Source organism: Nestor notabilis, unplaced genomic scaffold (assembly GCF_000696875.1).
Source record: "Nestor notabilis isolate BGI_N333 unplaced genomic scaffold, ASM69687v1 scaffold1116, whole genome shotgun sequence".
NCBI classification, from domain to species: domain Eukaryota; kingdom Metazoa; phylum Chordata; class Aves; order Psittaciformes; family Psittacidae; genus Nestor; species Nestor notabilis.
In genome coordinates, this window is record NW_009934033.1 from 1 (window position 1) to 10,815 (window position 10,815).

Below are 10,815 nucleotides of genomic sequence, written 5' to 3' on the forward strand. Positions count from 1 at the left end.
CCCCCCAACCCCACTCCAAAATGCTGTAGTTAGTAAAAGTTTTAATGTTTGTGGGTAGAGGAGGAGAAAACATCTGGATTACGATCACAAAAATCTTGCAGCAATTTGATTCCTATTCCTTAGATTGCTTCTTCTGAATTTATTTTGACAACACTGAAAATTTAGCTCTGACTTTTCTACCCTGTTTCTTTTTGAGTCTTTTTGTTATCTGAAATAGTTCTCACCGATTTCCAGGATTGTAAAAGAGGTATTCCTGACTTCATTATTTACAGTAAATTTTGTTAGGCACTGCCTCTTCTCTGATCTTCCTGACCAGTATTGTCATGAAGATTTGGCATTTATTCACCTTTCAAACCTCTGAATGTGTAGCTCCAAAATAGAACAACAGTTTGATATTGCTTTACAGGGATATAATAATCAACCAGGAATGATTGATGTTGTTTTCTGGAATTCATTCCTCCTAAGGATATTGACTCGTGAAACAACCCTTGAAGTACATCTGCCCTACACAGTATTGCTGTATCACGGTATTTTCTTACTGGTGTGGTATAGCCTTATACCCATAGCAGAATAAACTACAGGTGTAATGAAGAAAGTCTGACCTATTTCTATATGGAGTGGAAAAAGTCCCCTTTTGAAGAATGCAAATTTCTGTAATGAACTTGCATTCATTAGATAATAGGTAAAAGCTCTGGAATTCTAAAACTTCCATTGTTTGAGATTCATTTTTTTTTGATGTATTATTTTGATGTGTTGAGCTACAAGCAAAACTTAGAACCAATGAATACATAATGACACTAAGAACAATCTTAACTGACAATATCTGTGGTCTCTTAACAGAATCTGGTTCTGCAATTACTGCTTCCTGTATTGGTTTAGGGAACTCTACGACACCTCCACCCGGACAGGCAGGAAAACCAGTGCCAGGATACAATGGTAAGACTATGCTCAACATGCTAATAGAAAAGGATGTTAGTTATATTCCTGAATGAGTTCTCTTTAATTTTCATAACTTATAAAGTAAGCAAAGTACAGTCTTATTAACACATTTTCTTTCTTCCTGTAACAGGAAGCTCTGCTTTTTTGTGTGTTATGGAATGTGATTATGAAGAAGAAATTCAGAGTTATGTTCAAGAAAAATTATCAACTACTCCTTCATTTATTATATATTATATAACCTTCTAGACTGGATATGACAAAGATATGAAAAAATACTGTGTTTTATTTACAGTTGCACTGTTTTAAATGAGAGCAGCAGTAAAAATAGTATTGGCAAAAAAAGAAGAAAAATGTTAGTAATAACTATCGGCAAAAGAGGAAATGACAATTAGACAAATAATTGCTATAACTTGAACTTTGAGTATTCTGTTATAACCATGTTTTCAATTTTCACAGCCTAAATAGTTTTGCTTTAGGAGCTGTACACCGAATAATTATATCTCAGAGACACATTGATTAGAATAATTAGATTTTAATCAATTAGATTAATTAGGTTTTTAATTCTTTACTGTGAGGGTGGTGTGGCACTGGAACAGGTTATCCAAGGAGATTGTGAATGCTCTATCCCTGTCAGTGCTCAAGACCAGGCTGGAAAAGGCTTAAAGCAACCTGGTCTAGTTGGAGGTGTCCCTGCCCATGGCAGACGGGTTGGAACTAGATGATCTTAAGGTCCTTTTCAACCCAAACTATCCTATGATTCTATGATTTTCTTTTGCCTCTACAGTTTTATATGAGAAGTATTCTAAAAAGCGTAAAGAAAATTCTTACTGGTCTATGTCTTCCACAAACATGTCATAGTGAGCTAGAAAGCAGCTTGGCAAGGATATAAATCTTCTATTTGAACTCATCTCATACTTTTTAAAGAAAATCTAAGTCAGTTTTCTGCCTTTTTTGGTTAGGTACATAGGCTCATATTTGAGAGAGTTTTAAGAATGTTATTTTTCAGTACTTGTGGAGCATTTTTATTTCCAGGTGGGAGATACGGTAAGGCTATGGACAAATGTTAGAAGGATGAGCTCTCATTGTCTGGAAGGTATTTGCATGCAGAGGGTGCAGCCACAGGATTAAGAATGCAAAAATATTTTCATACCTGGGAACCCTGGTTTTTAACACAGTTTTCAATAATTGTTTGAGTTCTATAAAATAATTACATTAAAGATGAAACCATCTTCAGGAAAAGTCCTCACATCATTGGGCAGAAAGAGCTAAGCTGTTTTTTTTCTTCTAACACGTACAAGTGAAAGTGAGCATTAAAGAAAATACTCATTTTCAGCAGCTCTGGGTTTTGGCATTTACACATATGGCATATGTGAAGAAGACAAGCAATATATTAAAAACAACATTAAAAAACCCAAAGCTATCAAGTTTGTCCACAGTTGTAATAAATAGGGAAGAGTGGAAAATGTAATTGCATTGCACATGCTATCACATGATAGGCTTAGGAAAAAGTATGAATTGCAAGAATATAAAAATTTCCTACAAATTCTTTCAAATATTGAGCCTGGTGTAAGTGAAGAATTTCTATAAATAGAATGAAGGAAATGAATTTAGCATGCCTTAAAAGTGAAACATGAAAAGAGCACTAAAATTCACTAAAGCTTTATGAACAGATGACTGCAGGGAAGAGAGTCTTTCAGGTGTTTTTCCTCAGAAACTTCAGTACTAGGGTATTATGCTTCAACTGAAAGTGATGGGCCAGTGTTGTCCAGGGAAAAGGCTTCATTGGAAGGTCTGGATTCTTTGCTATGCTGCTTTGGGAGGTTATGAGCTACTTTACCTCTGTGTCAGATGAGAGTAAGCCATGTGAACTGGGGAGCATCTTCCTGGGTCTCTCGACATACTTATTACTGCTAGTGGTATTTCTCACATTAACTGGGTTAGCCTCCACTAATCTTAGTTGTTATTTCCTACTCATGTTACCTGCACACTTTTTTCCTGTAGTTGTCTTGTATCTTAATGGTCCTTTGCTATTTGGAAGTTTAAATTTTCCAATATGGAAGTGTCTTTTGATTTTCAGTTCTCATTTTTTCCCTTTTAGGACTTTGTGCTATTTCTGCTGCCAAAGTACAGTGTTATTTAAGACTTTGTGTACTTAAGGCTCAATGTTAATAAAGTCACAAGATTATCCAGTTTGGCACTCCCAAATTACTTAATTCCTTTTGTTGCTTGGTGTATTGCTATTCTGAAGTGTGACATAATGAAAAAAGACACTGTCGTCCACTTAAAAATGTGCTAATCAGGAGTTCTCTTCGTATATTTCTTTTTTACAGTGATGATTCTGGATGAAAATAAGGAACCAGTGAAGGCGAAGACTCTAGGAAATATTGTGATAAAGTAAGCAAACTAAGTATCCCACAGTTAAAAGAATCTTCCTACATTGGTTGTCTTTTGACTGAAGTTTTTATATATAACACAGTAATTGAAGTAATGAGGATTGAAAAGTATGGCTGTCTTTGATATTGATATCAAACTGCCAGAACTTTTAATGTCCATTAATATTGAAAAATCAAAAATTACAGATGAAATTGCATGAGTGAATGAGTGTGCATTACTGGGGTTGGGGTTTGGTTTTTTGTTAGGCTACGGCAGAGTTTACCATTTTCTTAATTACCAGCCTGTTGGCACAGGATGAAGCCTTTCTGTTGCAATGTATGAGCAAGATACTGAAGCATTTTCTTCACTACTTTTATCTTTCAGTTTAGTGAAATAATACAGCAAGGGAGATTGACATGCTTTGGTTTATGGGTGTGATCCTGCCTTCTCTTTCACTGTCTTTGAATCCCAATTGATGTACATTCTTAGAGGGATAATGCGTATTGTCTCTGCCTGTGCTTTGCATGGAACACACAATGTTCAGTTAGGGTAGTACTTGGACAAAACACATGCAGGAAAAGACTCCAGCAAAAGAAAAAAAACAAAGGAAAGAAAAAACCTCAGCTCTGCATCATGTAGGTGATTTTTAGTACCATTTAACAGACTTCTGTCAGATAATTTCCATAAACTTCATTTTTTGAAGTACACTTTTCTTAGATAAAGGGACCTCTGTTTAGATAGCACTGTGAACATCAGTTAGATTTATCTTACCTTCTGCTGTCTTACTGTTGCCAGATCATTTCCTTAGTTTTGGAAGTTTGATAGACTACTGCTTGCCAGAGCACATGCCAGCTGTGTATTCTAGCTGTTTTACAGGCTTTTAGGCAAATGGCATTTTCCTCTGACAGATACCTGCTTTGTGATTAACATGTTAGCTGTAGTCACCTCTGTTTTCAGTCACAGAGAATACTTCAGTTCTCAACACTTCCAAACCTCCAGCAAGTACAGGACCTGAAAGAAATTCATTCATCCACTTCTCTTGTGGTGAAATTTGGGAGAGTTTTGGTAGCTCAGAGTCTTCGCTGCTTGTTTAGATGAATGGAAGGAAATATCAAGATTAGCATTAAGCTTCAGTGAATTGAAATTCTGTCAAAAGCCAAAGGATTGGGACAGATGTAGTGGTTTTGATGAGCTGCTAGAGAGAGAACTTAGCTGAGGACCGAGGCAATGGCCATATGAACTGGCCATTAAAGCTCCAGACACTGGAGTGTGCTGCAGACGTGTGGGCTGGCTTGCCTCATAGTGCTTACTTGGGAGTCGGAGTTGCCAAAATGTGGAGATTTTTTTTTACTCAGCTGTACTAGTGGTCTAATGTAACTAGGCCACTGTGGAGACTGAGATGGTATCACATGAAGTTATTGTACTGTGTAACACAGATGTGTGCTTTCAGGATAAAGTTTATACCCTACCTAATTTTCAGCACCTTAGGTCTAAGCCACCAGGACACACAGATATGTGTTTAAGTGCACAGACAATCTTCCCTGAATCAGCAGACTCATATTTAGGCATAGTTATTGTGTGACACATGTAAGATTGTGTATTCATTCCATTGCTGAGTGTGGATAATGAAAATTGCTCCAGACTTTAATAAGACTGGTTTGCTTGTCAGTAGCCCAGGACAGAGTGAAGGACCATCTTTCAAAGCTCTCTCGTGCCTGATACCTGATAAAATGTAGGCTTGTGATCAGTGAAGAGAGAGAAAGGTACTTTGTAAGAAAATTGATCCTAGCTTTCAGGCATTCAGCTAGGATGGAATAAATAGCCTTCCAGATAGGCGCATTTCTCTCCGGTGACTGCAGGGGTGACACGGCTAGCTTAGGGTAGGTGCTTAGAGTTGTCTGCCAAAAGAGAAGTGAAATGGACTCCATCCTTAGCAACTCTGCCACACCAGCTGAATTATATCTACTAAGAGGTGCTGTCGGTAGATGTGTGCATACATTTCTGAGTCATTACTATCATTTCAGTGAGAAACTGAACATGAGCCGGCAGTGTATGCCCACAGCCCAGAGCCAACCGTGTCCTGGGCTGCATCAAAAGAAGCGTGACCAGCAGGTTGAAGGAGCTGATCCTGCCCCTCTACTCTGCTGTCATAAGACCCCTCTTGGAGCACTGTGTGCAGTTCTGGTGTCCCCAACAGAAGAAGAGCATGAAGCTGTTGGAGCAAGTCCGGAGGGGGGCCACAAGGATGATAAGGGGGCTGGAGCACCTCCCCTATGAAGACAGGCTGAGAAAGTTGGGGCTGTTCAGCCTGGAGAAGAGAAGGCTGCGTGGAGACCTCATAGCAGCCTTCCAGTATCTGAAGGGGGCCTACAAGGATGACAGAGAGGGACTCTTTGTCAGGGATTGTGGTGATAGGACAAGGGGTAATGGATTCAAACTTAAACAGGGTAAGTTCAGGTTAGATAAAAGGAAGAAGTTCTTTACAGTGAGGGTGGTGAGGCACTGGAACAGGTTGCCCAAAGAAGTTGTGAATGCTCCAACCCTGGAGGTGTTCAAGGCCAGGTTGGACAGAGCCTTGTGTGACATGGTCTAGGGTGTGGTGTCCCTGCTCATGGCAGGGGGGTTGGAACTAGATGATCTTAAGGTCCTTTCCAACCCAAACCATTCTACGATTCTATGATTAAGTGCCTGTCGGGAGCGTGTCAGGAATAGATATTATGATATTAGATGATCATAATATCTATTAGATATTATTAGATGTCAAACTCTTAAAGCCAGAATTTATCTTCCCTAATGTGGCTCCACATTATAGGCATTTATCTTAAGTAATAACAAATGTGTTTATCTATTGATTTTATTGCTGGTTTTGTTTTGTTTTTGTTTAACTTGCCCACCATGACTTTTGCTGCAGTTGAATAAATTGATAGGGGGAAAAGGGAGATTCTTGTGTTACTTTTTTTGCATTGGATTATGCAAGAAAGAGTAATGGCATAGGGACACTATTATTTTTATCATGTTCATATTTATTGCAATATCCATTCTGAAATAGGGGGTAGAAAAGCGGGGAAAGAAATTACATGTAGCATTAAAGTAGCCAACGTTAAATCGATTCTAAGGTAACTGTCACCCCTCTTTCCGTTCCAGCCTTTTTTCTGACTCAATCTTTCGAGCCGATAGGTTCTCTTAAAATTCATTCAACTAAAAAATCCCAAACCCACAAACAAAACCCCAAAAAATGCTGAAAACCAAACTAGAAAACAAAAACTCATGAGGGTGGGCTTATATGAATGTTTCTAAATTTACTTTGGGGTTGGTTTTTTTTTTTTTTTTGGTGTGGAAAAATCCTTGCACATGAAAGATTATGAAGATTCATTCCAAAGTGAAAATTATAGTAGCAATGTCCTCCATTTCCATTAGCAAGACCAGTCTGATTTAGTGACACAGGTTTGCTGCATTGTTCTGACCTGTCCGTGTTTAATACACACTTGGAAATGTGTGTGTGTATGTAATTATGATTACCCATGAGAATTTTCCAAGTTGTCTATTCTCATAAGGAACATTAGCAAAGAGAAATCCCATTTAAAATCCAGTGCAGTGGGAAACTCAGTTTTCCCCTTGTACATTATAAAGGTTGCAAACCTGTGATGTTTATTTTATGAAGCAGTTGTCAGAACTTTCTCATTAGCTAGCATTATTCTTTATATTTGCCCACAGCAGCAAGAGAACTACATTTGCTTTATGCTTATTCTAACCAGAGAGTAATGCCTGCCAGTAAATTTCCAGCTAGACCCTATTTACACTTCATCTAGTGTTTGTATAGTTAATTTTGTGCCATACTAGTGGAGGTTTGCAGTATAAGTATTTACAAATTTGTTTTATCGATCTCCACAGAATCACATAAATATTTCTGCTCCGTACTCGGAAAGCGATGAGGCAGTGTACTATAATGGACGGCAATTCTGAAATGTTTTGGTTGCGTTGCTTAAATTGCATTTAAGAATAGTGACAATTTGAGAGGCTCTGCAGACCATTAATGTTGTGGGGTTTGGTTTTTTTTTTTTTCATCAATTTGGGATTAGTGGGGGAAGAGAGAGGAAAATTACAATGTTAAAATGATTCAAATGACAACTCACCCCATTATATAGGGTAAAAAAATGCAAAACTTCATGTATAATGCTGTAAGAGTGTAAAATATTGAAAAATAGTATTTATTCATGAGGTTTATACAGAAAGGGTCATGACAAGTTTACAGCTTTTTATCATTTTAGATTTTAAGTTAGCTGAATAGAAATGTGACAGGACTTTTTAAGCAAATACTGTGAAGTTAATATGCTTTATTGGAAGAGATGTTCAGAAGTAAGCAACTCATTCACAGTTTCATGGTTTGTGGTCCTCTTCTCAATCTTTGTACAGTATTTAGAGAGCAAATGGATGTTCAACAAAAGGGATAGTAATTTAATATTTCTTATAATGCATTTTAGAAAAAAATCAGTATCTATGTGGAAGACTGAAGCAATCTGAAACCAGGAATGTAATCAAGACGCACAACAGAAATGCTAACCAGGAGAGCTCAAAGGGAAGAAAAGGAAAAGAAAAAGATGTAATCTTTTGCAGCATGAGGTAATACCCTGGTAACCCATCAAAGAAAGTAAAGAAAAATCTTGTAAGACTTGATGGGTCATCATTTGGGCATTCTAATTTGGGATAAGCACATAAGAAAGGTCACAGCTCTCCTTTGCACTCTTCCCCTTCCCAGGAAGAAAAGTGGTTTCAGATAGTGAAAACAAGGGGAGATTCCATCTGAAGCCAAGAGGAAGGGGTAGATGACCTTAGCTTGGAAAAGACAGAGAGAAGGTACCTGAGATGCCAGAATGGCCAGTGAAGACCTAATCATTCTATAGTGTCTCAGTAATTAAAGTTGTCCATTTTTCTCTTTTTTGAAACTCTGTGACAACCCAAGGAAGGACATGTTGCAGACTGTTCTGAGTGGCTTGGCCTCAGGGAAGATTGCTTGAGGGAGAAAAATGTTCGCAGAATTGCGTGAAGCAAGTCATCCTGCATAGACTGCTTGCAATACATTCCTGTTAGTAAAGGTCATACAGGTAGGAATAGTGAAAATTTGCTAGATTTATAAGGTGAAGGACTGTACCCTAGAAAGCAGTGACTTTCAAAGGAACTTTTTATGTTACAGTGAATAAATCTCTAAACACCTAAGATCTGCAAATGAAAGCTGCTAGTGTAATTAAGCAGGCAATACGATTCCTTGTTATTCAGTAGGGAAAACTGAAAAGGAGCTATTATTACTGTCTGTGGATATGATGTTAGTAAAACCGTTAATGCATTATTCTCATGTCTGTATTTTAAAAGGCTATTGAGAAAGTGACTGGTTTTTAGAGAAAATATGAATGAGAGTGAATTCAGTGCTGGAAAGCTTAGCCTAAACTTACAGTTTAACTTCTTGTATGTAGCTCATCCAAGATGAGTTAAATAACTTCATCAAGGTCAGGAAATTCCCACAAGAAAAGACATCTCAGAGAGATGGCTGTTTAATCTACCATGAAGAGACTGTAAACTGAAGCTAGATATATTCTGATGAGAAATAAAACGCAGTTTTAACAGCGAAAAGTATTAAACCATTGGAACAAATTCTTTGGAATATGGTGGTTTTCTTTGACACCTTTAGGTCAAACCTGGGTTTTTGTTTTAACCAAAGATTATGGGATTGAGGCAGGATTTAGTAGATGGCATCCTTTAGCCTGTGTTATATGGGAGGTCAGATCAGATGATCATGAAAAATCTGTGTAAAAGATTTATCTCCCTGCTAGCCTCCCACATGTTTATTGGCTTTTTCTTTTCCCTTTACAAGCGAAACAGTGTGCAGGGCTTTCAATGTGAGAGCAATCTGGCAAAATATGAGTTTTCTAACAGATCTCTGGCTGAGCACATATAAGTAGCATTTGAACTTTCTTTACTTTTAACTTTTTCCAGTGCTTTCACTAGATTTTGATGGGTTTCTCTCTTCCCTACTTTTTTTTTTCCTGAAAAATCCACACTGAGACCAACTACTGTTGACTCCTTTCAGCTAACTTCATTCAAACTGATGAATGTTCAAGATCCTTTACTCTTACCTCTTCACCCTTTCTTGTGTGCTGTTGTTCCTAGGGTCTGAAAAAGCTTCTGGGTTCCAGATGGCTTTCAAACTTGCAATAAAAATTTTTTTTTTAAGAGTGATATTTATGCACAGAACTACATAAATGCTGAGTAATAATTATAGCTATCTGTCAAGATGATTTAGCTCCATTCACAAGCCCGAACTCACTTAACAATGGTTTATACTTGCCTTGACTGGCTCTAATGAACAGCTTGTGAGTACCACTACCTACCATAAAATGAAAGGATGTCTTTTCTGAAATTCAGACAAGGTGGCACCTCTAATAGTTTTTGACTTTCATTTCAGAAATCTGCTTTTCTGTGTAAATTATCTTTTGAGTGCTGTGTCTGTAACTGCCAACCACAAATTGGAATTGGAACAAATTCCAACCACAAGGAATCTTACACCATTTTGATGAGTGGCATCCTTAAAGGATGTAGAAGATCAGCCACCATTATATGAAAAATAAGTGAACCGTGAAATAATGCTAACAACCAGAAAATGATTGTAGTTTAAAATTGTCTAGCAGAAAACAGCTACTGTGAAAGTACTTCAGAGTGTTTTTGTGATGCCGCCAGGCTCACCTAAGCTGTCTTAGTTTCTCCAATTTATAATGAAACTACCTTCTTATCTTTGTAAAATGTTACAGAGTGGATCTTTGTAAAATGAACTCATATAATTTACATAATGAATTTACACAGTTTACCTAGTTTTCCTGATGTTGTCATAAATGTGTTCAACCTTGAAATGAAAAATGGGCCTGGATCTGTATTCCTGTAGTTCTGCAATCATCATCTTAATTACACTAGAGTGAATGGAGAATTGCTTCATTTGTACTGCTGTTCCTGTACGGGTGAAAATTAGGTATGAGCAAGATCAAAATTCAGATCTATACATCTTTTTTTTGAGGTTTAAAATCCAAAGGTCAACTTTTCCCAAGTTCATATGTTTTGGTTCAGCTCAGAGTAGGTTTTTGGCTTCAACCTCAACTTAGGTTTGAAACGTGCCTATTATTTGCTAGTTTAATGGCATGAGTTGACTGATTCAAAATTCTCAGTAGCCTGATCCAATATAGAATCATAGAATAGTTAGGGGTGGAAAGGACCTTAAGATCATCTAGTTCCACCCCCCCTGCCATGAGCAGGGACACCACACACTAAACTATGTTGCCCAAGGCTCTGTCCAACCTGGCCTTATACACTGCCAGGTTTGGAGCATTCACAACTTCCCTGGGCAACCCATTCCAGTGCCTCACCACCCTCACTGTGAAGAACTTCTTCCTTATATCTAACCTAAAGTTCCCCTGTTTAAGTTTAAACCAATTACCCCTTGTCCTACCACTAGAGTCCCTA

General features: G+C 37.7%; 1 protein-coding gene across 1 annotated transcript in view; it reads left to right on the plus strand.

Moving 5' to 3' along the window:
* Positions 1-840: 840 nt before the first annotated feature.
* Positions 841-10,815, plus strand: part of LOC104407756 (acyl-CoA synthetase short-chain family member 3, mitochondrial-like) — a gene marked incomplete at its 5' end in the record, with an annotated part of 19,028 nt that continues 9,053 nt past the window's right edge. Inside the window, 2 exons of the mRNA XM_010017127.1 lie at positions 841-936; positions 3,270-3,333. Of these exons, the coding sequence (XP_010015429.1) occupies positions 841-936; positions 3,270-3,333 (160 nt within the window). The remainder of the gene's footprint in view (positions 937-3,269; positions 3,334-10,815) is intronic.